We start from the raw sequence: 15,073 nt of genomic DNA, 5'->3' as shown, positions 1-15,073 counted from the left end.
TAAATATACGAGCAAAGTTTTAATTTACAAAAATTTACAACATATTTAAAAGTTTAGTACAAGAAAAAATTAATTCAAAATTATTTTGTTGTTGAATTATTATTTTAAGTTTTCCTATCACATTCCAGGAACCTTCGGTATTTATGTACTAAAAAGTAAACGTTCACTAATGGTTTTCCTAGTAATTCAAAACCCTTAAAATATAACCTTATAAACCTGAACGATATCTCTATAGAGAGTTAAAAAACTAAAATATTTATTTATTGATAATTGTAAATGAGCTTTCAGGTATCTTACGCTTCTTTTCGAAAAGAACATAATGCTTTTTAGAAACGCGTTGTTGCCATTATTGCTTCCAGGCATAAAGAGAAAATTCCCTTCATTAAAGCAGGGAAATATCAAATAATGCATTTGTTCTCACATTTAGCCGTAGGTAAAAATGAGATAAATAGCTGCTCCTTTATCTCAAATTCATCGATTGATTCAAAACTTGTGTCAACTTGTTTGTATTTTGTGACTTTTGTGTTGTTTCTTATTTCACTTTTTATTTACAAACTACTGAAAACAATTTTTTCCTTCACTTGTTCACCTTCACCTTCAAATTTAATGAACTATGAATATTTTACTGTACCGTGAAAATTGTGAATATTTGCCTAAAGCAATTAGTGACTAATACAGTAAAAACATGTGATAAGTTTGCAATTAAATGTTATTAAGACTCAAATTATAAGTTACTTTCGGGATCTTCTCAATTTTTTAAATATGGCCTATGTTAACGTGAAAGATTGGTCAGTTGAACAAGTAATGTACTGGCTAAAAGGTAAGTTTACCGAAAGATGCAATAATCCAAGTTTTGAAGTGAATCTTTGCATTTGTCTCTTTAGGCCTAGATAACGTAATTATGCAATATCAGGCTGCATTTTTAAATAATGGTGTTACCGGACACCAGTTGTTGAATTTCCGAGCTGATGATCTTGACAGTTTAGGAGTAAAAAAGATAGGGCACCAGGAAATTATTTTAGAAGCAGTTGAGCATTTAAGAAACTTTGTAAGTTGCCATTATTTTGTCTGACTTCAATTTCAATGATTTTATTTTAACAAAAATGATAACAAGATCTCTTAAAAACTAAAAGTGATTTAGTTAATTCTTATTATTGTAGCATTATGAACTAGATAGAGAAAACCTACAAATGTTAGCCCTTAAATTGTCTTGTGCAGCCAACTCTCTATACAAAGAACTTTTGTTAGTTGATGAGAATAGTGATTCTGTTAAAACTCAAGTAATGTCTGATGTGCATAATATTGTTGAGGCAATAAAGCCTTTGGTGCTGTGGTTAGATAGGTGAGAAACCTGCAATTGTGAAACATTTTCTAGTATTAAAAGTCTCTTATTTAAGGTCTCCATTTATTAGAGATAAAGATTACATAGAGAATAAAAGGAGCTTGTTAAATTTGAGTATTGATATGGCATATATTCCTCTAAGAGGAAAATTTTCTGAAAACCCTGTTTTGAATATTAAAAAGGATTGTGATCAACTGGCTAAAATTGCAGATTATATTATTCAAGTAAGTTTATACTTCAATAAAATTAGATGCTTATTTATGATGTAAATGTTTGTACTCTGTTAATATTAACACTCTGTAAACATTTACTCAAATAAGACTATTTTAAAGGAAATTTGTGATCCTATGGTTCTTCAACCAGCCTCTCTAGATTTAGCCACATTGAAGAAAAAAGAACAGGATTTGGGATTTTATATCATGCCAAATTATCATCCTGTGCATCAAATTGTTGACATTAAGTATGGGTCACCTGCCCATGGTAATAGAAAAATTGAAGAAGGTAATATTTACAGCTAAATTAACTCTATTATGGGCAGTTGAAGTATATAACTTATTTATAGGTGATGAGATTGTTCAAGTGAATTACCAAACTGTAGTGGGGTGGCAGGCAAAGAAAGTCATGCATTTGCTTCAAGAGGCTTCCCCTGAGATAGTGTTGACCCTAAAGAAAGGGCCCAGGCACTCTAAAGTTTATGGTCAGATATACATGAAACCTTACAGGTTACCCAGCAGAAAGAAAAGTTCTGAAAATTGGTGCAAGTGGAATGACAGTTTGCCATCTCCTAGATTAATGCCTATTATTGATTTACCACCCATTACAATTACAAAGTAAGCACTTCTAATAGCTGTAGTTTCTGTGGACAACATTTAATTTTTGTTAAGGTCTGAGGATGATATTAACAATGCTGAAGCAGAGTTAAGTAGTAGCGACAGCGAACCTCCTGATAGTCCTCTGGAAGGTTTCAGAATGTACCCAGTTAAGCCCAGACCTATATTGCAGAGAAGGAATACCATAACTGGTACTACTCCCACCAATAAGAGACCGACAACTTCTATTGAGGAGGTATGAATTATGTTAAATTTAATTTTTTCAAATAAGTTTTTGATAGTTTAATTTTTATTTATTTGATACTTGAATTTTGATTTGTTTTGTTTGTGTTGTATAGATACTAATTTTTGGCTGATTTAGGCTTGTTATTTCATGGGTTTTCCAAGGTTTGTTTCCATGGCAATGTGAAAAATTTGTTGGATTGATCATAAGTAATTTAACAATGATCTCTTAGATACTACTGCATCTTGCTCATCACAGTTAATCTCATTTTGGAACTTTTTAAAGTTCAATTTTGTTAACAATCAGTTTTTTCCAATTGAAATAGATGTCAAATTACTTCTCTTTAATTGTGCAAGGATGGCTTCAGAAATGTTCTTTAAACTTTCTAAAGCGACGGAACTACCTGGTTTTTATCAGTTTTCAAATTATGAAAACCGATATCTCGGCGTTTCTAGATTTATCTAGATATTTTAAGTTCAAGTAAGTATTGTAAGTTGTTTTATAGTGTTAATAATAATAATAAAATTTCCTTATTGCCAAGGCAGTTTTACAATCACTATAAGCAACTTTAAAAACGAAAAAGCCCATTTTTACTACCGGCTTCTATGCATGTAAATATAGTGTCCCAAATTTCAGAGTGACCATTAGGATCTTGAAAACCACAACAGACACTAAGGCTTATTAAATTGTAGTAAACATGCGTAACAAGTCATTCAGAATTCAACAAAATGTCTTTTTGTGAAATAGAAAATTCCTAATGGTTCCAGGGCATCTGGAAAAAAACCTAAAATTTGCAAAATCTCCCACCTCCTCCTAATTTAAAGAGGTTTAGTTATTTACGGTTGCAAAAAAACTCTAATAACCTTCTTTTAAAATTGAGATCCCAACCGTTCGGATTGAAGTTTAGGCAGGAAGTAAAGAGATTTTTGCTTTGGGGAGGTTTTGGCAGAACTTGGTTCTTTGTCTGCATTTTTGGTGTTTCTTTGTGGTTTTATACGGGACTAATTCATAATAATCCGTGAGTATCGATGATAGTAGCGATGGTTGCCATAATATAGTTTTTTCGCGTGAAATATACTCGACAATTAAGAAAAATCCTTACCTGAAGAACTAAAAAGTACTAAATTAGATAAAATGTTTAGATTTAGTGTAAAAAACGTCTAGTCAAAGCGAAGGGAACAACAATGAACCACATTGATAAGCGAAAGGATCGAATACCGGGGGAAGACAATAAGTCAACAGTTGAGGACATAACAACAGTTGAGGATATGAATTATTTTTTTTACTCAAGGAATTTTATAGCGCACTTATCGCCAACTTTTACAGAAGATTCAAAAGATAACTCAAGCAAACATCAAGTGAAATCAAATTCATTTACGGAAATGGATAATTACGCAGAAAAACATTTTACATACAAAATATACTATTGCAAAAATCAATAACGTGGATGTTATTTGAATGCGCCTTAGTCAAAAGATATGCAAATTATTTTTCAGAAACTTATATAAAAAAATAACACCCTGTATCTTGGGAACAATATATTTCAGGACTTACATTTATAGGAACTTTTTTGCGTAAAATGACTTGAAAAATCATGCTATTAAATATTGCGAATCTTTTTTAAACACCCTGTATAGCTAAGGGTTTTTGCCATATTTCCAATTATAAGAACATCTGGAGCTATTTAGGCCTATAATTGACGCCGCCACTGAAAGGCTTATGAATTTGAATGAAGAAAAATTGGTACAGCGTATGATATCACAAATTCCATAGACGGACGTGTATTTTTCTTACAGATTTTTGAAAATAAAATGTTGGAATTGGAAGAATTGATGGTGTCGCAAAATTGGTGCCTCTTTGGAAAGGTGTAGGTATTGAACATTTATCGTACAAAAGTCACCAAGTTATACGTAAGAATACATGCTTCACAACTCGGTCACTTCTACTTCTTGCCTGGTGCACTCGCTGGCAGTGGCGAAAGCAACAACTTTATTTGCTTATAAGAGACGGAAATGTGAACATATGAATGCAGGTTAAACGCGGGTCTATCAACCTTGCGCCTTCAGTTCACCACATGAAAACTCTGAAGTCTGTTGATTTTTTTATGGTAATTTTCACATAAGTTCTATCGAATCGATGTAAACTGTTACGCCACTGTTTCTGGTGTTCAGATCAATTTAGAGGATGTCTTATAGCAAATTCCATGTCCATGTTTGATTATGAACTTCCGACCGATGACCGATGAAGACCGGTCAAATACGCAAGGCTAAATTTGTATAGATGAATTATCCTAGACACAGGACGTAAAAGATTCACGTATTTTGTAGGATTTTGCTTCTACTTCTGAGAAATTTGCTTAAATTGTTGATTGGCGACCACAAAAACCATAAGCATGTGTGTAGTAATAAGTGTTCAAATAAAAATTGTTTATAATACTTTTTAACTAATGTATTTTAGGTGCAAACTTTTGTTTGCAATGCACTTTAGATATTTTTTGAACGCATGTTATGAGACGCCCAAACATCAACATTTACAAATGAAAAAGCAAAATACTGCGTGGGCCCACTTTCTGTTGTCACGTAATATGGATATCCCAACATGAACCAAAACCGTAAAGACTTCAAATATTTATTAATAGCAATCCAAACTTCCCTTTTAATATGTTTAAAAGGCTGGCACCGTGTACATTTATGTCGCTTCATTAACATTCATTCACACATCGTTTAACCAGGCCACATTAAAAAACTATTATGACAATATTAGCCTCTCATTGATAAACCGTTTCCATGACTTTAATGTTTAACAGAGACGATAAGCAATTCATTTAACTGTTTGCTGGAGGAATGCTTGTATCAATCTCAAATTTATTATATCTCTCCCTCGCATCCTGTACTTGAGATAAGAACAACAGTCCGCCGATGGAGCATGTATTCTGCATTCAATAAAGCTGGTCGGATGTCTAGTCTAACACTCAGTCAATCGGCATTAATTGGAATTAAGATATTGCCCGCTTTTGCACTATAACTCCTCATTAGTTTGTTTATCATCGAAGTGTAGATTGCATTATCTTTAGTCATAGTAGTGTTGTGTGGGGTCCCATCAGATTGCGATGGTTTAACATTTTTAAGGTAAGGTTTAAAACGGGCAAATATGGGTGTTTATTTGTATGGGTAATAGCGGATTTGATGAAGGTCATCTTTAAGTATTTAGCCTAAACTTGCCATAAAGAAAAGTTTTTCGTTACAGTATTGGGATCTCCTGCAATCAAGAAATAACTTCAATCACACCACCAGCACCTACCACATCGACAAAAGCAAATTCGATGAAGGTTCAAATTTCCTTCGTGACAAAAGTGTGAGCTGCAACGTAGGACTGGACGTCAGTCCCCGACCTACCACTGTTATAGGACTAGCACACACTCACAGTCGAAAAACGAGCTTTAAAGACAGAAACATATCGAATCATAGCAGTGTCAAGAAGAAGGTTAATTTCGAAGACAAATCAGATGCTATGAAGACAAGGGCAGACAACAATGGTAAAATGGAGAATAAGGTGGATCTGCTGGATTTGAAGCTGCAGGGGACTAATTTGAACGAGGATAAAAGTGTCAGTGTGAACAGTCTGTCGAGTGTGAGCGGGGAGAATATCAGTTTCATCGACGAGGGGAAGGATTTGACTGATAGAAGTAATATGGTGTCTGATGGTGCGACTCCAGACTCTGAAAAGCAAATCGCTTCCTGCATAAGAGACCCGAGTCTTGCCGATATTAACGTGCATAATATGATCAGGAAATTTGACGAAACAAACAGCAAAGTTTCGTCTCCGAAACCCCGAGTGCTGCCTCGTACGCAGATTAAGAAATCTCCAGAAGTGCCTCTGAAACCGGAGGTTAAAAAACCTGCAGTGCCCCCCAGAAGTGTGTCCTCTAAGCCCAGGGGCCGGCTAGATAAGAGTCATAGCACACCGGCCTATGATTTGACAGGTAAAATATATTTTTTCTTCAAGTTAGTATTTATTGAACGGATATTTTTTTGGGGTCTGAAGAAAATTTTCACGATGTGGCAACTCTGTCCACCCTCTATTTGTTGCTTGGTGATATTTTTAAAATAAAAGAATGGTGTCTTTTTCCATTTTCTAGTGTTAGTGCTTTATTCATAAAAGTTGTGAATAAGTTGACGCATCATAGCGTTTACGGTAGTTCTTTAACGAAAAATTATAATAACCTGTTTCTGTTTTTTCTTATGTAGAGACACAGTTTTAGATCTCTGTGATTCTAGGAAAATTGCTTTGTCATTTATTTTAAATTCAGAAATATCCAAGACGATTTTACAAATTATTAATTGATGGATGAAATTATTATTTATAAGCAATTAATAGCTATAGAACTGCGTTTGTTATTTATGGAGAAGTCTTAATTTATCAAAAATCGTCACAGTTCCTAGACCCTGAAGATCTGTTCTTTGCGTTTTGTTAAAAAGGAAAATGATAGTCACAAATCAGCTGTTGACAGTAAAGGGGTAACACAACACTTGAAAGCAAATTTTCTCTACTTAAAACTTCATATCATCGAGTATTACCCATTTCAGGCGAAGATCCTTCAGATTTTGACTCCTCCGCTCCTCAAATTACTCGACCCATCTTGGACAAACTACCAGACATCATTCCGAAAATACCCGAAACCATCACTGAAACATCGCCCATCGTCAAAGAACCATACGACTCACCTTTCAAAGAGAATTGTTCTGATTCATCTAATCAGACAAGTTATTTGGTTGAGACCAGAAATGAGAACGTGGTTGTTAACATTTCTGGCGAAGAAATATTTGAAGATGACATAATTGTAGTAGAAAAAAGAGAGCAACCTCCGAAACCCCCTCCAAGGAAGAGCTTCGAGCAAAAACCAGCTTATCCGTCTGACAGTCCCAAACCAATAATCCTCCCGGATACACCAAAATCCACTCAGAACATGCCGCCAATGAAAAGAACTTTCGAATTTCCGGAATCTTCAAACATAGACCCAAAAGCGATGGGCAGTACTCATAGCATTAGGTCTACAGACTCCAATGATTATTTAGTTCCAGTGCAAATAAAACAGACCTTTGAGAGCCATAACAAAGGGAAGTTTGATCCCAAAACGAGTCCAAGCCCATTGACTGTGTGCAAAATGGAGGGGAACGAAATGGAATCTGCGATTATAAAAGGAAGCATGAGCTATGATTTTCATAAGAGTTCGGCTGAAGTGAAGGTCTCTCCAACGAATAGTATAGTGAAGACGATGATGAATAAGGGGAAATCAGCTAGAAAAAAAAACAATCTAGTAGCAAGTAAGTAGCTTTTATTGTTTGTTATCTCATGAATTTGATGACTTGCAGGGGCTGAAAATGTACTAAAAACTAACACTGGTAAACTGTTGAAGTTCAGTAGAGAAAATGCCACAAAGATATGCCTTAAAATTGGAAATTAGAAATGAGGAACGTTTGGTATTTTTGGGAAATTATGTTATTTTAAACGTGGCTAAAGCTGTTCAATCGCCAATGCATCGGACGTAAAAATTCCCTAAAGGTTGCTTCTTCAATGTTTCCTTGCTAAAACTGCGTATGAAGAAGTAACTTGCAGTCATGTCTAACAATCGTTTAAAGTGTCCTTGTTAATTACGGAGGCGTTTCGGATATAACGTAATAAATTCTTAATTGGCGAGTAGACATATTATTTTTCGACAGACGCTTAATTTTGTTCTTATTTTAATGTGTTTCATTAATTAGAAAAAATTTTAAATGTTCAAATGTGTTCCACCGAGATTCATATGATCGATGACCTTTAGATCCGCCAGTTAAGACTAGATTTGGCTTTAGCTGCCTTTTCTTTAACTGTTGGTTAAGCTTTAGCTTCCGTTTCCAAAGACTTCATTTGCCAGTTGTTAGCCGGTCATTAACGTATTGAAATTCATAATTCTGGGGTTTACATTCTCTCAGTTGTTAAATCGTTTCCACATTTTTAAATACATGCATTTTTATTATAGTTTTAAATTTTGGTCTATTAAATGTCTACTCAGTCAATTCCATTTTGCTGAGCCTTTTCTAATTTTATGTTTAGAGCGAAGAAAAGTCACCGTGAACGATTTGTCTCCCGCAGAAATTCAGGGATTTTTGTATCAGAGATTGAGGAACCGACACACACAAAACGTCCATTGGGAAAAAAGGTGGTTTGTGCTGTTGGGAAATTGCCTCTATGGGTACAAAAACAAGGAGGATCCGAGAGCGGCTTGTTTGATATTTTTACACGATTTCACAGTTGCAGTTGCCAGTGAGGTAAGATCACAATAAACATTTTTAAAAGGGACGTCGAGCATTCCAAGGAAGTCACGAGGAAATTATTATTTTAACGTCATTTTAGTGACAAAATCACTGGACGCATATCTCCTAGGAACGCTTCGTTCCCAAAATTGAATAAACTTCCCTTAGACATTTTTGAAAAACTCCCTACATACGTTTCAGGTTAAATCCCGTTCCAACGCCTTCAAAGTCTACCACACGGGCACGGTATTCTATTTCTCGGCCGAAGATCTAGATACACTTCAAAACTGGCTAGATCTAATTCGGCCGGCGTGTTTACAATTCGATCCGGCCAAACTCCAAGACGGAAAGCCGTACTCGGAATCCGACGATTCCGACACGGAGAGGCCGAAAGTCTCCCCATCTGAAAAATCTGATTCTCTAAAAAAGTTCGGATCTTTGAAGAAGTTCGGGTTGAAAAAGTCGCCGGATGTAGGTCAATCGGGCAGTACTAGTTTGGACAGGAAGTGGTTTTTTAATAAGTCTAGCGGCAGCTCCTCGAAGAGCAATGTGCCGGTACCAACTGCGCAGTTTAGGTCGTACAGGTAAGGAGGATATCAATTTTTTGTTTATTTTTTTTCTATTGGACCATTCGGTCGTGGCTTTTCGGATTTGCAAGCACAAAAACAAAAAACGATATTTCACTTTTTTACGGATATCGACGAAGTATGGCTGGCACCATCAATTTGAAAATTACCCCTGTGAAGCTCTAATTTGCACATATGTGCGGTAAAATTAGGGCAAATATTTGTCCTAATTTTACCGCCCTCATATCTCGTTAAGACAACTCAAGTTCCAGTGTTAAGACTCGTGAAACGAACATCCCGTGTGGGTAAAACCTTTTTACTGGAAAATTCCACAGTTTTCATAGGACGTGCGAACATTAACATAAAAATTACATGCCAAATTATACGAACTACATAAAATCACAAAACCGGAGGTAATAAATTACGTATTGAACCAGCACCGCTCATATTCTTTTTTCTCTTTTTTTTGCCGATCGCTTACTGTAGACCAGTTTACATTTACCTACTGGAACATATCACAAGACAGTCGAATAATTTTATTCCCTATAAAATGAGGTACTTCGGTATTCTCATTAAAAGTGTATTTAAAAGTGGCGAAATATTGATATTCATATTAAAGGAAAATCCGAAACGAGCCGACCCATGCGAGCGTGCGCACAGGCAATTTCACCTCCCACGTGCCCATGTTCGGCCCTACCAATCTTACCCAAATCCAGAACAGCAGCGTGCCTAATCTATCAATGGATCAACCAGTGCGTGTCCCAACTGGCGCCGAAATCCCGAAAAACAAGTCCAAACCGGGCAATTACGTCCACGCCAGCAATCCTAGTTTGGCCAGCAACGTGATCATTAGCGAGTTTACGCCTACCAGCGGCAAATCGAATAGAGAGCGCCACGGAAACGATGCTCCAAGCGGGTTGGTCACGCTGGAGGAGTTGATGATTCGGCAGTTTGAAGAAAGCCGGAAGAATCCGCATTTCGAGTTCGATCAGGTGCAGATCGACTTGAATATGATCAAGCCGGATGTCGTTTATGGTAAGCTGATGAACGAACTAAATTGCTAATAGTTAGGCCAAGTTAATTAGATTGCGAAAATGCATTTTGACATTGGTTGAAACTCTGATAATATTAATAACATAAAGTCTCTTGGTTCTCCTCAATGAAGTTAAGGATTCCTTGAATAGATAGAGATAGTACGTGTTACAGATATTACCAGTTCAAGCAGAAACAGGAATTGTATAAGTGAGAGAAGGACCGAATAAGTTTTAATATGCCTCCGACAAAGACCAACGAAGTGCGTTGCGAGGCTAGCGGTTGAAGTGGGCGGAGTCAGTACGGAACCGGATGCCAGATCACTTATCGTTTCAGATTTTTTATTGATATAAGCTCTAGTGATTTTTAATTATTAATAAATTATTGTACATTTCCCCATTGTAGCATAACTTAGGTACGTTACCCAAGAATATGCTGATCAGAATTTCTCAGATCTTTGTTTATGATCTTTTGTTGAGGCGGGTTGCTAATGTAAGCATCGGCTCTATTTCCGTGTTTTAATTCCGAAATGATAAAGTATCTGAAATTAAATTGTACTGACAGAATCGTCTCGTAAATTGCCAGAAGAATGAAAACCAAATACTCATAGGGAAGAAAATGAGCGTTATCACGGGACGAAACATCTAATTATAAATCAAAATATCTCTTGATAATTTCTCGTACTTATCGCCGTTTCGCCACAAACCTGATTTGTTTATTTACTGCCCTTGGGCGGCCCGCGTTTGAGCTGTAAACATCAATAATGGATGGTTCACAGATATAAACATCATAGATATGCGAAACTCGGCTTGAAATACTTTGAATGTTCCGAAATAAAGAAAATGGTTAACGTTAACGCTTTGTAAAACGGTCACGAAAAAACGGCCAGGAATTATGTTTATAAGAGCCAATTCAATTTCAAAGGTCTGGTCCTGAGAATTGTTATAGTCCTGATCGTTAAACCTGAGAAATTCCGTATAATTAATAAAGGATTAGTGTAATTTTACCTTCAGGGTGAATGGTACCTGTTCCTGTGTCTTCAGAATATAAATGGTACTTTGAAATATGTCAATATGAATTTTTAATTTTAAAGTATCTAAAATTTTACCTACGTCTGCAGCGGTCCCGAGGGGCTTGAAAATCGTAGTGTGTAACAAGTGTAGACTCTTTTTTTGGGAAGTTTAAGCAGTTTCAAAAATAAGGCACTCCTCTGAACGTGAAAGCAACTGTCTGAAATCCCAAAAAAAAATTTTTATACTAAAACGTAAATTTTGTCAATTGTGGTAATATCAGTAGCGTCCCAATAGTCATTAATTGAGTGTTTAAAGACTTTTGAGGCATTTAATTGACGTAGATCTTAACAGTTAATGTAAACTTAGTAAAAAAGAAACTATGCAAGAAAAATATTCAAAGTCTCAAATTTTATGACCCTGTAACTCGACAACTACGCATCCCATAGGTTGGTAACGTGATTTCTGAATCACCCTGTAATTTTATTATCGATTGCCTATTTCCCGAATCTCCGTCGCGGCCACTGGTAAATTTACTAGTATTCTAATTTTCTCTTTTCTCTACAGGAGAGGTGCCTATAAGACCGAAACAAATCTCAAGTGCTGATTGTAACCGTGAGGTTTTTCTTCCTCCCCGGTTAACTCGGTCGTCATCTCAATCTGAGAAACACGAGACTACTAGTTCATGTTTCGGCAAGCGCTTGGGATCCTTAAAGAGAAGTCAAAAATCTGAAAGTGGCGAATCAAAAATGGGTACGTATCCCAAAGCAGTTAAAGCGCTTGAAAGTAAGTCGAATAGGAGTTTGCCAAGGACATTGAAAATACAGGAATCATCTAGGTAAGTTAACTTAAAGTGTTCTTGTATATATTTTCTTATTCTTGGAAAATTAGAGAATGTGAGGAGTACACTTTGTCCAACATGCATTACTCGTCAAATAGGAATTTGGTTTCAAATTTCGGCAAGAAATCTTATGAATTGGTCTACTGCCCGGAAACAGTAAACGAAATCCAATTCGCCCAAAATCGAATGCTGGACGAGGCTTCGAGGCAATCCGGAAAAGTCAAAAGACAAACCAGTTTTGGCCCGTCTGAGAAAAAGTCTTCCAGGTCTCTGCCGGGGTTTACCAGTAGGGTCGGTGATTCTTCACGGTATATAAATACGACATTTTGCAGTTAAATCAATCGTAATTTCCTTACGGATCTTTAGGAGTAAACTAAAGTCAGCGTTGCAATACGCTCCTGTGTCTTTACCAATAGGCCCGGACAGCAAATCAACTCCTCGCTTGGCTTTCGAATTAAATCTGGATGAGAAACAGTCGAAAAGCTCTAGTAAACTCACAAAAATTTTCAACGTAAAATCAGAGAAGAAAGAGAAAACATTCTTGGGTTCGCCGAAATTACATAGAGCGATCTTTAGGAAACAGCATTCAGGGTCCGAGGTTGGATGCATCTCTCCTATGTCACAGGTAAGCGTTTAATACGTTTCTCCATTTTCTGTTCTTGGTTTCTTTCTTTTTTGTCCTCAAGTTTTTACCTAAAATTTTGAATAGATCGTTGATAATTTCAATTCGATTTTCTCGCTTTTCCAGTCTGTTTGTCTTCCTCCAAACGCGACGTCTTTGGAATATTCTGTACAATCACGACTTCAGCAGTCGCCAGTTCAGATCAGCCCACATGTCGATTATCCTGGTTTGGAATATCCCCCGGTGTTTGAGCCTGAAACTTACTCTTTGGCCGACCCTCATTCTCTATTGAGGAGCAAACACAAAAAAGAAGACAATGCACATTTAAATGACTGAAAAAGAAACAAAAAATTCTTGTCATAAACATTCGGATCCTGTATCTATAACGGAAATGAGATCCTTAAGGCGAATTGTTGAATTTTGGGTTAAGTTTTATTCACCCGAACCCGCCCCTCGCACATACATGTTGACGGAGCTCTGGTCACGCGACCATAACTATTGTCTTTAAGGGTGCTTTGGTGCTTATTTGACCCACCTGCATTTATTGTAATTTATTTTGACTTTTGTTCCTTGATCGAGGACTTTTTACGTAATTTTTATTAATACGAATTACATTCCTCTTATGTTAAGCTTTATTTTAGGTAACCTAAATTAATGATAATTGCCGGTAAGGTTTTATTGTTTAGCTGATTTCCCCATATACTTTTTTGTTGGAGATGGGGTATCAAATTTGTGATACAAAGATTTGGATATTGGATCTTAAAGACTAAATGTTATGTTTCTCAATAATTTCCTACGTTATAAACTCAATGATCATAATGTACTACTAAAAATAAGGAAATTTTGCCCATACAGAGTGTTCGTTATACGAGCCCCACCATTGACATCTCGGTTACCTTGAAAAAATATGAAGGCAGTTAAATTAGGGAAAAGTTGTGAAACTTACAGTTCAATAAGAGTACGTTTTCGAATCGACGGTGTTACCAATATTTTTCTCACTTCTCGTCAAAAACTCAAATTTTTAACAATGTTGTTAGTCGTTTTGTATTGCACCAAGTTTTTCTGATATGAAGAGCAACTTTAGTTGTTCTTATGGTCATCATATTTAATTGTTGTGTAATTGGGGAAGAGTTTTTTCTTTAAGTTCGCCAATATGACGTACGTCATAATTAGTTTTCATATGGGTTAAATCATAAAATGTCTTTCTGGTAATAGTACCGTAGATGCACCAAATCTAAAAACATTTCACTGTCTCACTTTTGATAGTTTCATTAAAGGGTCTTTAAGAATGTTTCGCTTACGATACTTTTAAATTGTGCCATTTCTAAGTTATAAACAAAAGTTCCATTTTTCTCGAATATTGAGAAGTATTGGCAACCCTGTCGATTTCAAAACGATTCTTTTTAAGCTTTTATTTGTGAAACTTTTTTTTAAGATAGTCGAGATTTGAATGGTGCGGCCCGTAAAGTAACCACCCTGTATATTTCAGTATTACGTTATATTACTACTTAAGTTCCATATGGATATTATTTATATCATTTTATTTAAATTATATATTATTTTTATAGCATTTTTATATAATGTATTGTGATAGTGCCAATAATAAAACCTCAAATATTTTTTGGACTCCCGACTTTGATTTAATAATTACCCTAGTGTATAACTGGTTGCCTGTATTGATCTAAACTTCAACTTTTTATGATTTTGCTAAACATTTTCCGACATGCAACCAGTGACGTACATAAAAAAAGCAAAAATTATGGTGCTTTGATTTTCATAATACGTGGTACCGCAGCAGACATACGATCCTGCTTTGATGTCTCCCGGTCAAAGTTCGAATTGAGCAATGTCGACTTTTTGAGTCAAAATTTTTCATGATGTATGGTCCATGATATTTTTCGCTCCAAAAAATCGAAGTTATCCGATTCGAAATTTTACCGGGGGATCTCAATGCTGTACCATACACCTATTGCGGAACCAAATCTCATTGAAATCTCAGTACCTTAATTTGCGCTTAATTTTTTTTTGCATAAAATTGTTATATGTGCCACTGGTACTTTCACGAATTTTTTTTCTACAAATCATGAAAATTTTGACGACAAAACTTCAGTTATCCGAATTTAAAAGATATTTAATCTTGAAAGACACGCGATATCACCTAATCATTCACATGATTGAATGCAATAACGTCCAAAGGTTTTGATGGTCTGAAAACTATTAGGTATAAAGAATGTTGTGATAGGAGAGGTAAATAATTAAAAAAAAAAAAAAAACGTAAAAAAGAGGAGCAGTATTTTTATTTTTGAATAAATGA

The 15,073-nt window shown here is 35.7% G+C and overlaps 1 protein-coding gene across 1 annotated transcript; it reads left to right on the top strand.

Annotated features, from left to right (window-relative positions):
- Positions 1-385: 385 nt before the first annotated feature.
- cnk (connector enhancer of ksr) lies at positions 386-14,385 on the top strand. The gene is made up of 16 exons (XM_066283148.1): positions 386-820; positions 885-1,048; positions 1,161-1,342; positions 1,398-1,566; positions 1,675-1,843; positions 1,905-2,172; positions 2,227-2,407; positions 5,642-6,377; positions 6,982-7,719; positions 8,489-8,703; positions 8,890-9,272; positions 9,874-10,289; positions 11,864-12,134; positions 12,188-12,445; positions 12,504-12,762; positions 12,886-14,385. The coding sequence occupies exons 1-16, from the start codon at positions 763-765 to the stop codon at positions 13,093-13,095; spliced, it is 4,677 nt and encodes a 1,558-aa protein (XP_066139245.1). The 5' UTR covers positions 386-762; the 3' UTR covers positions 13,096-14,385.
- The last annotated feature ends 688 nt before the right edge of the window (positions 14,386-15,073 follow it).

The sequence above is a fragment of the Euwallacea fornicatus genome, chromosome 6 (assembly GCF_040115645.1).
Source record: "Euwallacea fornicatus isolate EFF26 chromosome 6, ASM4011564v1, whole genome shotgun sequence".
Lineage (NCBI taxonomy): Eukaryota > Metazoa > Arthropoda > Insecta > Coleoptera > Curculionidae > Euwallacea > Euwallacea fornicatus.
This window is presented reverse-complemented; position numbering and strand designations above follow the sequence as displayed.